The sequence below is a fragment of the Setaria viridis genome, chromosome 3 (assembly GCF_005286985.2).
Source record: "Setaria viridis chromosome 3, Setaria_viridis_v4.0, whole genome shotgun sequence".
NCBI classification, from domain to species: Eukaryota; Viridiplantae; Streptophyta; class Magnoliopsida; order Poales; family Poaceae; genus Setaria; species Setaria viridis.
The window spans coordinates 11,151,311-11,168,852 of NC_048265.2; the positions used below are offsets into that span (position 1 = coordinate 11,151,311).

The 17,542-nt window shown below is 48.5% G+C and overlaps 2 protein-coding genes and 1 non-coding gene across 3 annotated transcripts; all 3 read right to left on the reverse strand.

Annotated features, from left to right (window-relative positions):
* Positions 1–3,291: 3,291 nt before the first annotated feature.
* On the reverse strand, positions 3,292–4,804 carry LOC117847398 (AP2/ERF and B3 domain-containing protein Os05g0549800). The gene has a single exon (XM_034728603.2). The coding sequence runs from the start codon at positions 4,679–4,681 to the stop codon at positions 3,536–3,538; it is 1,146 nt and encodes a 381-aa protein (XP_034584494.1). The 5' UTR covers positions 4,682–4,804; the 3' UTR covers positions 3,292–3,535.
* Positions 4,805–13,333: 8,529 nt separating this feature from the next.
* Positions 13,334–13,406, reverse strand: TRNAF-GAA (transfer RNA phenylalanine (anticodon GAA)). Its single transcript has one exon. It is a non-coding gene; the product is annotated as a tRNA-Phe (tRNA).
* Positions 13,407–13,689: 283 nt separating this feature from the next.
* Positions 13,690–16,797, reverse strand: LOC117850447 (probable glucuronosyltransferase Os01g0926600). Its single transcript, XM_034732273.2, has 4 exons — positions 16,453–16,797; positions 15,194–15,582; positions 14,645–14,886; positions 13,690–14,552 (listed from the first exon to the last, which is right to left on the reverse strand). Exons 1-4 carry the CDS (start codon positions 16,553–16,555, stop codon positions 14,039–14,041), a joined length of 1,248 nt encoding a protein of 415 aa, XP_034588164.1. The 5' UTR covers positions 16,556–16,797; the 3' UTR covers positions 13,690–14,038.
* Positions 16,798–17,542: the final 745 nt, after the last annotated feature.

The window sequence follows — 17,542 nt, forward strand, 5'->3', positions numbered from 1 at the left end:
AGGCTAGAGGCTACTACTGCACTACACAGCAGGCTTCTTGCATTGCATGTCAAATGAGAAACAAGAAACTACACATGGCGAGAGAAGACGGAACGGAACCAGACGAAAACGACCTAAACCGGCGCAGCGATCGATCTGGGCCATGGCCACGCAGTGGAGGCAAGGCGCAAGGGTGGTCAGCCGGCGGGCCAAGCTGCAGGTCGGTCGTCAGGGCATCGCCCACGCAGGGTTGACTCGCCATCAATACCCGGCGTCCGCGTCTCCACGTCCAGATGAGCCTGGCACTCGTCGTTCACCGATATGATCAACGAGAGCAACAGCGCCTCATGGTCATGGCACATTGCAGATGTGTGTGCCTGTCTGTGACTGTGACTCCGGCCGGCCGATCCAACCTCAGGTACTGTTGCGAAGCTCGTGCAGAGAGAGAGAGAGAGAGAGAGAGAGAGAGAGAGAGAGAGAGAGAGAGAGAGAGAGAGAGAGATCGTGGCCGGCCCCGGATAGGTAGGTCCAGGGCTTTGTCAACGGTCGCAGAAGTCGGGCCGCCTCTGCGCCAGTCTGGTGTGCTGTCTCTGACTACGTTGAGCGAGACTCCCCTAATAAGCTGTGTGTGTCCCATGTCTGTGCAAGTGTCGCTGGCAAGCTATATCTCGAGGGTATCCTGGATCGATCTCAGCCGACGAGAAGAATTCCAACAAGGAACAGTGGGGGAGGCTTTGATCGATCAGGATTTGGTGGCAGGGTTGCAGGATGGCCATGATGAGTTGACGACTACGCGTACTCGCTAGCTGCTTTGCGACTGTGGCCGCTGAAAACGAGACTCCGGGCGCTGATGCATCGAAATGGCAAGGATTATTGTGGGCTATACATGAACGGTTCAACATACATACCAGAGTGTGTGTTGACTTGTTGAGACGATACAAGAGAAGTGCTAAAGTACAAGTGGATTGGCTATTTTTACTTAGTATTAGGATGTGCTTTTTTTTTTGAAGTGATTAGGATGTGCTTTTGCCGTCAACTTATACGACAATGAGACATCTTCTGATGAGGCCGATCGATCTACAGTTTCAGCTAACAGTCATTGTGACTTTGTTTTTGTTTTTGTTTTGTCCAGTGCAAAAGGCATTGCTTCCTTATCTTAACTTTAGTTAGTGATTACTCTATATTTTTTCATTTCAGTTAATAGTTTTTTTCCTTGTGCATCACACCTCCAATTGTATTTGATAATTTTTGTTGAAACGTTAGCTTTGAGTTATGTGTTTGACATGGAAATTGATATACTCAATGCTTCCTGCATACATGCATGGCACGCATGGTGACACACGCATCATGCATGTATTCAAGCTTTTTCTTTAATATTATAAAACATACGAGTAATTAGAAGCACATATAGACGTACTTTAGGATATTTCTCATAATGATTTAGGTACATAATTTAGATGTGTATATTTAGAGGTTACTTTTAGTTATTTTTTACAACCACTAGGAAATTTATATGTAAATTTAAAGAGTTACTTTAGACAACGAGGATTAGTATAGAGACTCTAAAAGAATACTCTAATTTAGTAACAGTAAGATTCAAAGGGATTTTGGTATCCAAAATTCAAACATATGTGTTGATTACAAGCAACTTAAAAGTGATGACATTCATTCAGTTATGACTGGCAGGAGTGTATCTTCGAAAGCTCGAATGATCGATCCGTCCTTCTACAAGAAGGTCAAGCTCCCAAAGCAAGCTAAATGAGCATCCGTTTTTGCCAAACTTTTTCTTGACGTCACGTTGAGCATCCAATGCACATTGATCGGATCGTCGTACAAAGCAGCAGTAAGCCAGTACGGCATGCGTTCGCCTTTGCCCTCCCCTCTCGACCTTTTTTTCTCGAAGAAGAGACGTGTAGGCTCGTCTGTCTTCACAGATGACAGATGGCGGCCATAGTTTATCCTGTTCCAGGAGTCGGCGACGACGGCGAGAAGCAGTGGCTGATATGTTTACCCTCGCGTCTAGGACCTGTCACTTCTCTCCCCGAATCCACACACACTTCAAATGGAGAAGGTATGGACAGAAAATTATATACCTATTAAAAATCAGAAGAGAAGAGTATAAGGAAGGTACAATTTATCCATTGAATATGTATATATATGTAGCACAAAGTTAATTATTCAGTGGATATGGGTGGGATTAGAAAGGATAAAGAGTGAATAATAATTATTTGAATTTAATTACGAACAAGAGTGGATTTAACAATACCCTCGAGCAGATATACTCGCCAGATATACTCGCGTCACCGGAATATGAGCTCATCTCTATCCAGTGGGTCTAAAACCGTTGAACGGCGTGTCTCTTCCCATTGGAATTTACCACGCAACAAAATTAACTTGGAGATGCATATGGCACAGCTAACCATTTGTTGAACTAGAGAATTAAGAATCAGAGGAAGTAAAACGACAACAGTATTGCATAATGCTTATCGACCTGCATTCTAGAAACCGGCGTGCGTGCTTCCTGGATGCCACGCACTGTTTTTCTCTGCAGCATGTTCTTTATCTCGATCAAAGTCTCCAAACAGTCTGAAAGTTTATTTCTCCGTTGCTTTCTGGCCAGAGTAGTCTCTCGATAGCAAGATTCACACAAGGAAGAAATCTCACCTTATCACTTCAAGATTCACCCGGAAAATTCCCCAACATTGCATAGCACTTCCGATTATATGTGTGAAGTGACCACTAGCAAGCAGCTAGTACACGTGTAGAGGGAATAGGCTATGAACTTTCAAACTTGCTGTAAATGACGAAACACATATGCCTACGCTTTCAAAACAGTTACCGTTGTTTGTTTCCGGAGATTCTTCTGATCATCTGTTGCTGGTAACCTTATCTACTGGCCTACATATACATCATCTCTCAGTGAAGTATATGTTGTTCGTTCCACTTTATTTTTCCGGCTGTTGCACATATATGTCGATCGGTATCACATCACACTGTGCAGATATATCAGGTGCATGCACACATGCAATTATGGGCACCTCCCTTTCCTTTCCGCACTTGGGATCAGATAACTCCCGGAGCTTTTCGCACTTCAGGTGATACATGCAATGCACCTGGGTGCAGCACACACACACACACACCCATCACATCTTAACCCACATGAAAGCGCCAGAGCAAGAGAGTCAAAATTGCAGCATGTAGCAGCAGCAGATCGACAGCTTTAGTTTTTTTTTTCTTCCTCATTAATTGCAAAAGGAAGGAGTTCTTGAAGAGGAAGAGAGAGATGAGTTCCAAACATTGCTCCTTATGGCATGTAGTAATCTCCATGGCTTTTTGATTAGTATAGTATACACTTGCCACCAAAAAGGAAGAACGCATGTCTAATTTACGGCGAGTTATGCGAGATTAGGACAGGGTATGTAGAAGGAAGAAGAAACAAAATGAACAATCAAAAGGAAGAGATGAAGGTTTAAGCAAGAGGCGCTAAGCTAGCTAGTACCACCATGCATGATCGCCGAGAGTGAAGCAAGCAAGAGGGCTGGAGCAAAAAATTTAGCTAGGTCAGCGCGAAGTCTATGCATTGCTTCTTGAAAACCATGTGTGGGGTAGACGCGGCGATGGCGTCCCTAGCTCTCTTGTTCGTCACGGCCACCATCTCCTCCTGCTTCGGCAGCGCCGCCGCCGGCCTCGCCGCCGTGAGCAGGTCCACGCCGAAAAGCCTCACCGCCTTCACGGGGGGCGGCGTGGTCGCCGCGGTGGTCTTCGGCCGGACCTTGCAGTCGATGAAGAGCTGCTTGCCGGCGGAGCGGTAGAACCCGACGGCGTCGCCGGCGTGCAGGCCCTTCTCCTTGACGAAGCGGCTCCAGCCCTTGGTGAGGACGTAGCTCTGGCTGCTGTTCCAGTAGGAGTACCGGAACCTCCACACCTTCCCCGCGGCGTCCTCGAAGTTGAGGAGCACGCCCTTGCACTCGCCGGTGACCGCGGCGGCGGCCGGGAGCTGGAGCGGGAAGTGCTTCTCCGCGTGCTGCTTCGGTATCACCAGCCGGTTCAGCTTCCCCACGTCGCTCGGCGTCACCGTCTTGTCGAAGAGGTGCTCGCGCGCCGCGGCCGCGGAGGAGGCCGCCGCGGGCGACGACGGGTTGTTCTTGGGCGGCGGCGAGGGGGACGCGGCGGCGAAGGCGCGCCTGTTCTGCGCGAGCTCCTCGAGGTAGGTGTGCTTGCGGAGCATGTCGACGACCTCGGCCTTGGACCGGGACGCGAGGAACCGGAGCTCGGCGGCGGCCTCCGGATCGGACTCGGCGAGCGGGCGGAAGTTGGTGACGGCGTCGCGGCCCCGGAACCGCTGCGCGGCGACGTCGTAGGCGCGCGCGGCCTCGGACTCGCCCGTGAACGTGCCGAGCCACACGCGCTGGTGCCGCTCGTAGATCTGCGCGCCCCACCGCCCGTTGGGCTGCGGCACCACGCCCTTGTACTTGGACGACGGCAGCTTCCCGCCGACCGCGGCGCCGCCACCACCGCCTCCCGCGCGGGCTGCGCCGCCGGAGTCCGCCTCCGCGCCTGGCTCCGCGGCGTCCATCACCGCGCTGGCCCCGCTGCCGACGCGCTGCAGAGGCCTGCTGCTCGGCGCCGACGCCGGCGCCTGCTTCTTGCCCGTGGACGCGGCGCTGCTCGAGTCGTCCACGAGGCAGCTCGTGCTGTCCATCCGATCACTACACCCACGCGGAAGAGAGGGATGTGCTTGCCTTGGGGAAGATTCAATTCAAGCTGTGGAAATGGTGGGGGGAAGGACAAGTGAAGGGGGGGTGCGTGTGATATATAGGGGGCGGGGGGAGGTCAGGTCAGGTGAGTGTAGCATAACACTAAACCACACTTCTCACTCCATATATACTAAAGTGTACATGGGCATATGTTCCTTTTTGTTGCGTTTTAATTAGTATAGATTTGCTTTTTATGTATGATGATAGTTTTTATGATGGATTAATAATTAATTGAACTGTGTGTCATGGCCTCTTGCATGGGTGTATAGTACCTCATGGGCTTGTGTTGGTGTGGGTCAACTCAAAGTGAAGATGATGTGATGGTGCACCCCAGGGACCATGCATAGATGGGTCCTCACTGATTATACTGGTGTAATTATCCTTGCAAAAAAAATAAAATAAAGAGCTTATATTTCATTTTGTAGGTTGTGTGTGTGCTGTTCTAGCTTTTGGGAGGAAGAGTAAAAGTAAAAAAAAAAAGCTTGTGGAATGTGGACTAGCACTAGCAGTCTGCTAGCTTATTAGCTACCAGTCATGCTTGGCTTTTGTGCTCCAGCTACTACAGGCATGTTGTTGTGTGCAGGTCTTGGTGATGGTAAATGGTGACCGTGACGGCGTGGTAGAGTTTTCCGGAGTTTCTAGAGGATGGATATGCATCTCTACGTCAACAGTGTTCTCGATTCCGATATATTTTTACTTGACTATTCACTGTGTATGCAGGACTTTTGCTTGATTACCCGAAATGCCCCTGGTAGTGTGTTGATCTTGGGAGCCTCCTATAGCTAGAATATTTCTGTTTGTATTCTGCTAGAGAGACTGCAGCTTCCAAAGTATTCCTTCTCATTGCAACAATCACTAAGTTGAGTTTAGCACATTTGTGTGAACCAAGTGATCCCTACTCAAGGTGCTGACAAAGTCCTGGCCACGATCTCCAGAGAGGTCAAAATCAATGCATATTGCGCATTGGGACTTGAGAGATCAGAGGCACCTTTGGTGTTAAGCCTTTTGTTTTTGACAAATGGTTTTGGCATCTTTATCAGCTAGTAGCCTCTAGCCATTTATTTTTTCTGAAATAGATGTATATCTAGCTAGACTAGACACACATGTTGTGTAAAAGAAAATTAGGTACAGACATCAACATATTAGTAGCGATCATGCTCACTGACCTTACTTAAATAAGGTCAATGGTCCATCCAATATATACTCTCCCACATGATGTTTGAACTGAAGTAGTCGGCTCACAGCATTGGAATTTAGCGTGCATAATACAAGTGTCGTTTCAACAGATAAGCGTGGATCTGATGTTCACATAATTCAGAGCTAGTTGACAAATGACAAGTCATAAAGCAGATGATAGCTCAGGCGCAAGTTGCCCGGTTCAGAATCAAGTTTCAGCGTGCGCTAGCTGGACGGATTAGATATGCATGGACACCCGGCCCATGAAGATACGTTAGCAGGTAGTACCACAGAATTTAATCTGGTCAGGTTTGACATTGCTGTTGATGATGTTGTTGGCCGCTTGTGCTGTCGATCATGTCGCTGGTTGAGGAGGAGGAGGAGTAAATTAAGTGCACGGTGGTCGAAGCAAACGACTTGGTACACATGCATCTTACAGCTCGTGGAATGACCCCTGGTTTCATCGACTATGCCCAGTAATAATGAGATTTGTTTGCAAGGGTTTTAGTTTTACTTATCTTTTTAGTGTTTTTTCGTTATACTCCAGCCAGTCATTTTTAATTTAATCTAAACTCAACATATAAACATGTAATTTGTAACCGCACAATGCAATTTAAAATGATGGACTGCGTCTCTTTGGAGAGGCATCAGATAAAAATGGTTGGAGTGCAGATTGCATCCAAAACAAGTACTACTTCTTTTTTATCAGATGGAGTATGTATTCGCATACCTCCTCCGACCATAAATAGAAATCGCTCTATATTTGTCTTAAGTCAAACATTTCTAATTCTGGCTAGCAATATTTGTAGAATATTGTGTTTTCCTAAATGAAAAATTTTATACTCCATCTGTCCCCAAATATAGCTACGTTTAGAGTTCAAAATTTGTCCCAAAATACAACTACATTTGAGTTGACAACTCTAATTGAATGGATGAATGGACAAAAAAAACCCTATGGTAATCAATTGTCTTGTGGTCGTGACTGTCAATAAATCGCAGCATGCACAATTTATTTGTGTGGATAATTGCCATACATAAATCACATGCGTATGAATGGACAGGTTTAATGAAGGGCATATTAGACATTTAGCACTCTTCTTAATCTGTCTTAAAGAGGAGGGCTATATTTTGGGACGGCAGTATATATTATGAAAAATATTTTTGTGATGAACTTAGTAGTAATTTATATATATTATGAAAAATATTTTTGTGATGAACTCAGTAGCGCCAATCTTGTGTTATCAAGCTATACAAATCTTTTTCGCATTGATGGTCAAATTTAGAAATATTTTGGGCCAAATCAGATGGACTTATGTTTACGATCGAACGAAGTATACTAGATGGCTGCAACTGCAACGTGCTAATTGCGCTGGTTCCACCTGCTAAAAACAGATAAGCCAGCCCCAATCAAGTCCCAACAGGCGTACGCGATTATTTGATTAATAAGTCGAGCCAGGAGAGCGACGACCCAGGTCCACATGCCAATGATTGTACATGGTCGCCGGGGGGGCCGCTCGTGCTGGCGATCGGGAACCGAACCGAACCTTACTTACCAAGGCGAAAAAGCAAAGCAAAGCCATCCCGCGCCGCGAACGAGCGCGACATGCGCCATGCGCCCGGCCGGCCGGTCCATGCGGCGGCCGATGGCAAAGGGGAAGGCCGCCCCGCCGCCGAGGCCACAGCTAGCCCACCAGACCAATGGAGGCGGGGGCGGGGCCGGGGCCGCGTGGTATTGGGGGTGCTGCGCAGGTGCCTGCGGGGTCCAGGCCAGGCGCCCGCGGCCGCGGGCGACGAGGGGAGGGGAGGCAGGCGCGCGCGGCCGCGGCGTGGCGTTCACATGAAGGGTGGACCAGGCCACCAGCCGCGGCGCGACGCGACCCGGGCGGGGCGGGGCAGCTCTCCCTGTCCGCCGTGCGCCTGTGTGTGCTCGCCAGATGCATCCCCCCCTGGGCTGGCTGGCCTGGGGCGCAGCTGTATCGGCAACAGTGGCCGTAGCCTTTGCCCATTAGCTGCGGGTGCCCATCCACGCTCCGCGCCTCCATCACTGCCAGTCTGCCACTGCCGATGATGCCTACCGATCGTATCTGCCGGCCTCATCTCTCCCTCGCACTGTGAACGAATCCATGCAATCCAAGCCTCCGATCCCCCAAAATCTTTCTCTCTAGTATTTGCCAGGCGATTTCGACCAGTTTCTTAGTTAGTACTAATTTGCTGCCAAAAAAAAAATTAAAAGGGGAGAGACATGGAGCATTTTATCTCATTAGCTCTTGTGGAAAAAAAGCGCCGCAGTAGGATCAGGAGAGCTGGATGGCGTGGCGTATATTAGGCTATTAGCTAGCTTTCCGAAAAGTGGCCTGTACTACGTGATCGGTGGCCGGATCGGATTAGTTTAGCTACGATCCGCGATGTGGGTGGTTAAGAGCATATCAGCGCGTGGCTGACGACCGCATTTTTTCTTCCTATTGAGCGTGCGCATTATATTGAAAGGCCCGGAGTCGTTTCAAAAAAAAAAAAAGGCCCGGCGCCATTGGATCGCGTTGCGCCGTGCTGTTACGTTGCCGTCGTGTCGCTTTTTATCCATTCCTATTCTACGCGCCGTGACATCATATACAAGAGGTCCCCGGGCTGTTCTTTATGTGCAGCACAAGAGACGCACGCCACATCGATCTCTCTCCAACTTGCTTGCCGACTGTTTGCGAGAGCAAGAGGCCGGCCGGCCGGTGGTGCTGCAGCATAAAATATTGCGCGCGCACGGGCGATGCGGCAGCAGCAGCACACGGCCATATCCTTATCTCGCGGCCGCGGCGTGCGTGCGTGCGTGCCGACCGAGGTCGTACGTACACACCTCTTTCTTCCTGTGATTCTTTCCACGGGGTTTAATTTTCACGTCGTTTATGCCACCAGCTTTCCTTAACCGCGTACGTCATCATCTTTAATACCCGATACGATCACACATTCACACGCCTTGCTGACACATAATTAGATCCGATAATCCAGATTAAGCCCAAGCACGCGCACGTATCTGCACGCGAATATATCGACCACATCTCTGATCGATGCTCCTGCAGCTGCAAGTGCGAGAGTGCGACGCAATGCCTGCTGTCGTATCGCACCAAAAGAGAGGCCGAGTGCTTTAAATTTTTTTTTTGTCGATCAAGTGCTTGCTTACTCATCCTCGGGTTACATGTCATCAAACATGGGCAATGATCGCGTCGCTGGTTGGGGGATCCGCGATCCGGGCGTTTGTTAATTGCGGGGGGTTTATCCAACTGATGTGGCGCTTTTAGTTTGGTGGCAGCATCATACGTAGACGCACTAAGCTCTTGATCAGCAGTCAGCAGATGTTTAATAAATTAATATAAGGGCCCAACGTGAGCAGATAGATAGATAGATAGATAGATAGATAGAGATATGATGCTGCGAGATCGATCAAAAGAGTTTGGGTTCTTTCCAACGTGGGAAGCCGATGGATAACAATCATTTGGCGCACATTTTACTTGACCGGAATTCCAATTCTCGCTCTGCTCTTTTGACCAATGGCCGGGATCCTGCTGTCCGTGCATGATTAGTCCGCCGTGTCCATATCACGGTAACAATTAAGGTGCTTTTAATTCAAATTTTGGGATTAACCGCAGGCTTTCTTCGGACAGTACATGTTAATAGCACTACAGCTGCTTGAGTAACATTTCTGTTTCTTTTCTTTTCTTTTGTTATTTTTTAACAGGAGTATATCTTGAAATGAATAATCCAGTACTGAGTGAGCTCCACATGCATGTGGATGGCGCCACAGCCTTAATTTTAATTGTTATCTTCAGGAAAAGGGGGAAACAATGCATCTAATTCAAGCTGATCTCGTCCCGGAATGGGTATGTTGATACGCATGCTTGGAAAAATGCATGCATGCATGTTTCTGGCACAGATGGGTTCGGTGATGACGACGTCTCAGTCATCACATGCATGTGGTGGTCATACCGAAATGCTCCATCGGACTGTTTCCTTTTCTTACGAGTAAAGAGAGATCTTTATTAATTGCTCATAGGAGGATTACACCCTTGATCAATGAAGTGCTCGATACATACTGGGAAGCGGTCACGCCACACTGCACCATGGTTTAGCCGCTTTGCCATCTGCGCAAGCTCATTAGCTTTACATGACTCAACACGCAACAGGGAAGTCTGCTTTGGGCCGCACTCCTCGTCTCTTGGATGGTGGCGAAGCATGCCGGCTTCATATTCTCCTCCTTTAGGTACTGGATGACCATCGCACGATCAGACTCAAGGATAACTGGAGCACGAATCCATTCTGCTGCCAAATCAGCTCCTTCTTTACAGGCCCGGGCTTCCACCTCTTCTGCATTGGAGGCGCCAAAAATGACTCGCCATGCTGCAAGCTTGACTGCTCCAAGGTGGTCTCTGATAACCACTCCTACCCCTCCTGCTCCCGATCTTTCTGAGAAGGCACCATCAACATTGATTTTGAACCAACCTGGGTCTGGTGGTTTCCACTGCGCTGTGCTCTTTGAATGGCTTGCCTCTCTCTTGCCAGCTGGTGGTTCCTGGAACATCTGTTTTTCGCCTTTATGATCATCCTGGACCTGTTGTCGGATAATGCACAGCTCTTCCCTATAGCACGTCAAGAATTTAACTGACCCAACAATAGATGCTCCGTTTCCTCCGTGCGTGATTTCATTACGATTAAACCATGCCCTCCATAATACCAGTAGAAGCTGACCTCACGCATGATATGTCATGTCTTCCTCCCTTGGCAAGGTCCATACCTCACGCATTGCTGCCCTCAGAGTCGAAGCCATATTGCACCTCACCACCGCATGGTGTTCATCCTCCGCTTCCATCCCACACACATCGCAGGTGCTCAACTCCTCTAATGGGCTGTTTCCTTTTACGTAAACTGGATACTGGATAGCCATAGCACTTTGATCCACAGTCCACACAGCGAAAGTTGAAACGCGTGGCGGTTTGTTTATCCAATGGCTAAATTAACCCGGGTGGTTTCTTCATCAACTACTTTTTGGCTTGCATATACCACGTACGCGTGTCATACCGCCATATGCCGTGATACAACAACAATCATATCGCTGATCGAATCATCATCCATACGATTTCCTTGGAAATCAAAAGACTAAAACATCATGGAAATATAAGAAACAAACTGTATGTATGTATATATGATATGTGCGGGTGTAGAGGCCGGAATATTTTTCCTTTATCTAAAACTATATGTATATATGATATGTATTTCTAGAAATGAAATATTAAGATTTTTAAATTCTTTTTCTGATTTTGTCAGAAAATAAAAGGAGTTGCTTATAATTGCTTTCCTCCAGTTGTGCTGCACTACGCATTAACACACATTAATTCACCCTGCCAATTTTTAAGTTCCATGCATGTGGACTGAATTGGGCAGGTGTTTGTCCACCCAAAGATGCGTTAAATGTGACGCGTGGCAGTAACCCACGCGGCGCCGCAAACCTCCCTTGGCATGCATCTGATTGGGGCATTGACAAAACGGCCCGGACATCTGACACGCCCTTGACGAATCCATACGTTTAGACTGCAAGTTGCCTGCACACAGACAGTATCATAGCACAGCCCTGCTTGCAATTTGGACGATCCTTCTGGGAAGTTGCATTGCATGCTTGCGTCCAGCATGCTTCTCTGCTACACGGTTGGTTGGTGCCGGGAGGAACAACACACTGTAGTTGCATAAACAATAGGTTTTGCACGATCGAGACCATCTCACTGCATTGACCAACAATTACATTGGAGTAGACTCCGGGAAATCCTACATGGCTCGGTACCTATGCAGCCACACGCGATGCAACATTACAACAACGATTCAGCGTGCATCCAGTACATGCATGTCATGTGAGTCGGTCAATGTTGGCTCCACTTGCTTTATCCTACGGCACCGCTAGTCGTCGTTGATCTTGACCTCGGGCTCTGCGACAAGTCTCCTTCACAGGTTAAAAAGTCTTCACAGGTAAAAAAGAAAAAAAAATCCCAGCGTGTTGTTTGTGTTGTCATCGTGTGAGGGTGTGTGTGAGGTAACTCACGACGTGACAAGCGGTAAAAAAGACGGGTGCTTTTCTGTAGATGTTAATTAACGCTATCTTTGAATAGAAGAAGTTGCGCCATGCATGCCGCGGGTGCTATGCTAGCTAGGTCGTCGTCGTCACCGCAGGCGGCCGTTTCAAGCAAGGAGCTGCAGCTGGTTGGGAACTCGATCGGGATCGATGAAGCGTGAGTGAATACGTACATACTATACGCCACCCCTTCATCCACATGTTGGATCATATGAGACAAGTTTCCCCATCTCGATCGATCGGCTTTAATTTGCCACTTGCTGAGCTTTGTCCGTGAAAGTACGCACTGCACGCAACGCGGACGAAACCGGTGCTGCTAGATCGCGTAGTAGGATGTGCCTGTACTTGGTACGCCACTAGCCACGCGCATGGATGGGCCTAAACTCGTTGCAAAAGTCACGCGGTTTTCTTTTGGCAAGCTCGTGTTCCATTTTTCTTTTCTTTTCTTTTCTTTTTCTGAGAGAGAGAGGTTTTGGCAAACTCATGTTTGTGGGTCGGGCTTTCGGCCTAGTTGAAACCTCACTGTATATTAGTATACGGCCTACTACTAGCCCGTTCTGCGGCCCCGGCCGGACGGGCAGCACCGCCACAACATGGCGGGCCGAGCATTTCCCTCCAGGGGCATTATTGGGCCGGCTGACGAGCCCGCCGACGACAGACAGCGTAGCTGAAATATGAAAAAAAAACCCTGAAATATGGCCCGAATAGGAACAACGTCTAGAATGATGATGGGACGCAAGAGCAACAGCCAACAGGGTAGAGTTATGGGAAGCGAGTTCAAAGCGGCAAGCGCTCAGCATAAACGATGCCCCCTACTAACAATTGAAAGAACATCCAGATTCCAGAACCAGGATAGCTGTTCACAGTTCAGGATCCCTACTTTCCAGCCTGCTTGCAAAGTTCCTAGCGCTTCCTCTCTTCTGTCAGCTTTGGACAGCTGCTGCTCCTCCTCCGATTGACATTGACTCCATCTTCTCACATCACCCCTTAAACACAGATTTTCAGATGCATTGTAAATTCAGAAATGACACCATAGGCTGCATAGTTTTGATCGATAGGTATGTTTATCGATCTAGGTATCTAGTACTACTGCTCTTATAACAGTACAACTCCTAAGCACCTGTGACCGGGCAGCAACCGCAAGTACATAAAGTCAAGGACTTTGGAGTTGCAACAGGCGTAGATGGATTGGTTTTGATTCGTCTAGCGCACTAGTAGTTACAACAATTTTCAGAAACGAAGAAATTGGCGCAAAAGGAAGATTGGTTCTCAAGAAATAGCCCAATAGTCAAGGACTGGCACGGCATAAAAATAGGGATGCGGTGAGCGTGGATCGAACACGCGACCTTCAGATCTTCAGTCTGACGCTCTCCCAACTGAGCTATCCCCGCGTCTTTGAAATGGTCATCCTTTAAAATTATCTGACGCATTAGTTAGGCACGGGTTCAGTAGTTGAGAGTGGCGAGGGTATCATCTTCGAATTCTCCAAGAATTCAGTGATTCAGTGCCTACTAAGCTATATATATGTGTGCATGTGCTTCCTGTAAGCCATGCATGTTTTCTTACCAATCCCAAACATTCAGGTTGAATCCTTGCTTCGTTGCTTGCCACCACACCAAGTCAAGAACACATGGCACCATTCTAACTCAGCATTCAGTACTGAAACGCACAGCATTTAGCAGGTTTTCTGGATTGGAATTAACCTTACTTTCCCCCACCGTAAACCGGCAACTGTATAATAATATAATACAACGGTCATACATTACATGATCCACCAGCTATCATCTATATATGCTAACACTAAAAGAAAGGTCAAAACAGGTATTGCCATACAGGCAAGGCAGGCACATTGCCTCAAAAAGAAGCAAGGTAGGAGGAAGGGAAGGAGCTTTACATTTAATGGTGTAGTTCACTAGCATCATCGTCAATGATCAGCCTCTCGTATGGTTGTGTCGTTTACACAGAACACCAGAACACCAGCCGTGGTGAATGGTGATGGTGCCATGCCACTATACGTCTATACCTACCACGGCTTCAGGTCAGCCGGTTCCCCCTCGGTCCAGTTCAGCACCTTCTGCCCGGGCTTCAGGAACACGCCCTTGCCGTGCGGCAGCTTCCGCGCCAGCCCGTTCAGGATCTGGTGGAAGGCGTCCCGGGGCTCGGTCGGCTGTGGGAACAGCATGGCCTGCTTCATCGATGGGTTCGCGAGCAGCCTCTGCTTCCGAAGGATTTCCTCCATCGGTATGGAGGTCAAGATGGTATCAAGCTTGGTGACGTCGTCCTCAGCCACAAAGACACCAATCTCCTCCCATGGGATAGCATCCGCAAAGGGAAGAACAATGTCATCGGCAATGATCACGGGGATGCAGCCGAACACCACAGCTTCCACCAAACGGGGGCTCCATGGGGCCCAGCCAAGTGGGCACAAGCAGAAGACGGAACGCTGCATGTCCTCATAGTAGGTTGGTGGATGGTCTGTCGAGATGTCGAACATTGGGTTGTTCTTGAAGTTCTCCCAAACTGATGCACGGGCGCCCCTGCATTGCATATGGTAGGTGCATCAAGGCTTTCGAGTCAATGATTCATCAAGACTGCTTGTCAGTTACATAATTCAGTTTTAGGAGCATACCTTGCATAGTAACCACCCTCAGGATCATTTGAAGTATCATAGAACAAACCACGGAAATAGACAAAGATTGACCGAGGGGTCTCTGGTGGAACAAGGTGAGTTCTCATCTTATAAGGAGGAGTATATGGTGGGATGGTGATGGAGCCTTCCTTGAGGCATACATGATCCTTCTGCCCGAAAGTCTGGACCAGTGTAGCACGGCGCAGCACTGGAAGGATACCTCGCTCGATAGCCTTCGCTTCCTAAACAATAGGAATTCTGAATACATGTTAGATGGATGATGCTTGAAGTAAATATGAGTAACGGATAGCAAATGGTGTACAAGGAAATGACTAGACTGGAATTTCCATTTTAGGAGTTTACATTCCATGCTGCATCGGTAATTATATAGGAGGTTAGATGGATGGTGCTTGAAGTAAATATGAGTAACGGATAGCAAATGGTGCACGAGGAAATGACTAGACTGGAATTTCCATTTTAGGAGTTTACATTCCACGTTGCATCGGTAATTATATAGGAGGATTCATAGTTTATGGCTCTATGACGCACCTGGAAATAGAAGCATGCTCCAAAGTCATGTGGGGTGACAAAGAAATGATCTGCTCCCTCCGTCCTGTTCCAGTAGGGCCAACGCTTGGAAATGTACTGAATCGCACTTCTTATCATACGCGGAGACTTGGTGGTCAAGGGATGGCCCCATGGTGTAAGGTCACATGTTGTGTATACTGGAGTGTAGAACCAATCAGCTTCTTCCGGATTTAAAGTCCGGACTGCACTCGATAATAGGAAGCGATGTATGAAGATCTCCGTAGCAAACATGTGCTTGAGGCATCTAGAATCTTTTGCCAAAATATTCTTGTTGTATTTGGGCGGCAACTCATAGACATATACCTTGAGCCTTCCAACAGGATCATCTTCTAGCACATCACCAGCACTTCCTGGAATTTAATCATATCCACAGTGAAATATCAGGATTATGCACCGCAATACCATGATCCCAGTAAGATGGAGTTAAATAGTTTTTCTCCCCCAAAGTAAATTATTTTCTTAAGGCAAAGCATAATTGAAATTATACAGCAAGTAGGCACACAAGCAACTTATGAAACAGGTACCATATCTTGAGGAGCGGAACTCTTTTAGTAGGGCCAGGGTGTGGCTAAATATTGCGTCAAGTAAGAAATTCGAGGGATCCCTGACTGTTTTATGAAGTCGAGAAGCTCGATAAGTGTAGTTAGTGGACTCCAATCCAAAACAATAAATAATAATAGCACTACTAAACAAAGCTTTGCTAATCTCCAGTAGAAGTATGTTATAAGGAGTTCGGCCACACTTGGAAAAGAATCAGACTTCATTTATGCTCATCTTCTCAGCATAGGCAAGGAAGGATCTACCACAATCCATGGCAGATGCATCGTGTAGTAATAACAGGTTTGACTGATCTCAAGATTTGGAGCACTGCCCTTGCCAGGATGGAATTCATTGTGCACTCTGAGCAATTGACTGAATGCGGAAGGTAGTTCGTTCATGGACTAACAAAGGAAGCGTGGAAGCATCCGTGCCAGTAAGAGCTGATCTATCTCCCCAACCAGGCAACCACCCGCCCGCCCGCTCGTCTCCCCAACGCCTCGTAGGATTACGCGCGCGCGATCAGATCCATTCCGGCCACCACAAACGCGACGAGGAGCACGGCTTCCCCGGATCAACGACCGAGGGAGCGCGCGCAATGCATAATCATCCACCAATCGGAGCATGGCTCGAGCAAGAGACTGAGGAAGGAAGGGAGGGAGGGAGAGCGAGGGGCCGCGTACCCTGGATCCGCTCGGTGACCTGCGCCGCGACGACGGCGACGTCGGAGCAGGCGAGGAGCAAGGTGAGCGCCAGGGGCAGCGCCCGCGCCCTCGCCGTCCCCATTAGTCCCGTCACCCGCACCGACGCCTCGTCCCTTCCCTCCACGCTCGGCGGCTCGGGGGCAGCGGGGAGAGACGGAGAGGCTCCAGCCGAGACTCGAGAGGGTTGCGGGGGAGGTGGGAGGGAGCTAGCGGGATTCTCGGCAGGCGGGGAGAATAGGGACCCGGAGTCAAAGAGGATGGCAGAGGTGTGGGAGCGCTGGGACTGGAGGTTGGTGGTGACGGTGACCGCGGCTTCTTCGCGCCCGGCGGGCACCCCCTGTCGGCGGAGGTAGTGGGTACCACCGTACCAGGCTCCCCGCGTTTGCAAGTTTTTTTCTTCTTTTTGTCGACAACCTGCGTTCGCAATATTTTTTTATAATTACGTTTGCAAGATTGAATTTTCATTCCCATGTACTAGCAGGTGCTTCGTCCGGGATTTAAGAAAATTCCAGGAACATTAACGTCGGCATCCGTATGAACGTGACACGACGAGCGGACGTCGATCCTGGCTTACTGCACGGCGTGATGGTGTCACTGCAGGGGTCCACACGGCAGTGACCACGTCACGGCGTACAGAAAGTCAGATCATCCCCATTTGGCCATTTCCATTTCCATTTCCATTTCCATCCGAAGTTCTGGTACGAGCATGGCGTCCAGGTAAAACACGCAAAAGCTTAAACTAGGTTTGGCAGCTGTGCCTGTACGGCCTCCTCCTTCCAAGATCGCTTTGCTTGGGTCACAATTCATGCCATCTTTTTTTAGTTTCTTCTCCTCGTTGCCTACCATACTTTGACTCGGATCACCTGCCGTTGTTAGGTGGTCGCTTTCGTCGTCTTCTCCAACTATAGTTAGGTCACGGCACACCAGAATGTTGTTTGTATTGTACATCGTTGACCTTACTAACCATTCACACCTTACCGGAAGCTTTTACCAGGATCGAATTTGAACCTCGAATCCTTGAATCTTTCATGGAGGTGAACCGAATCTCACCAGGAGGCAGGAGCTGTGC

Bases quoted from the DNA above. Each gene is read 5' to 3' on its own strand.
- LOC117847398 (XM_034728603.2), bottom strand. From the start codon at position 4,681: ATGGACAGCACGAGCTGCCTCGTGGACGACTCGAGCAGCGCCGCGTCC.
- LOC117850447 (XM_034732273.2), bottom strand. From the start codon at position 16,555: ATGGGGACGGCGAGGGCGCGGGCGCTGCCCCTGGCGCTCACCTTGCTC. The intron at 15,583-16,452 runs GTACGCGGCCCC...ATTAAATTCCAG, and splicing joins GGTCACCGAGCGGATCCAGG to GAAGTGCTGGTGATGTGCTA. The intron at 14,553-14,644 runs GTATGCTCCTAA...TATGCAATGCAG, and splicing joins GAGGGTGGTTACTATGCAAG to GGGCGCCCGTGCATCAGTTT.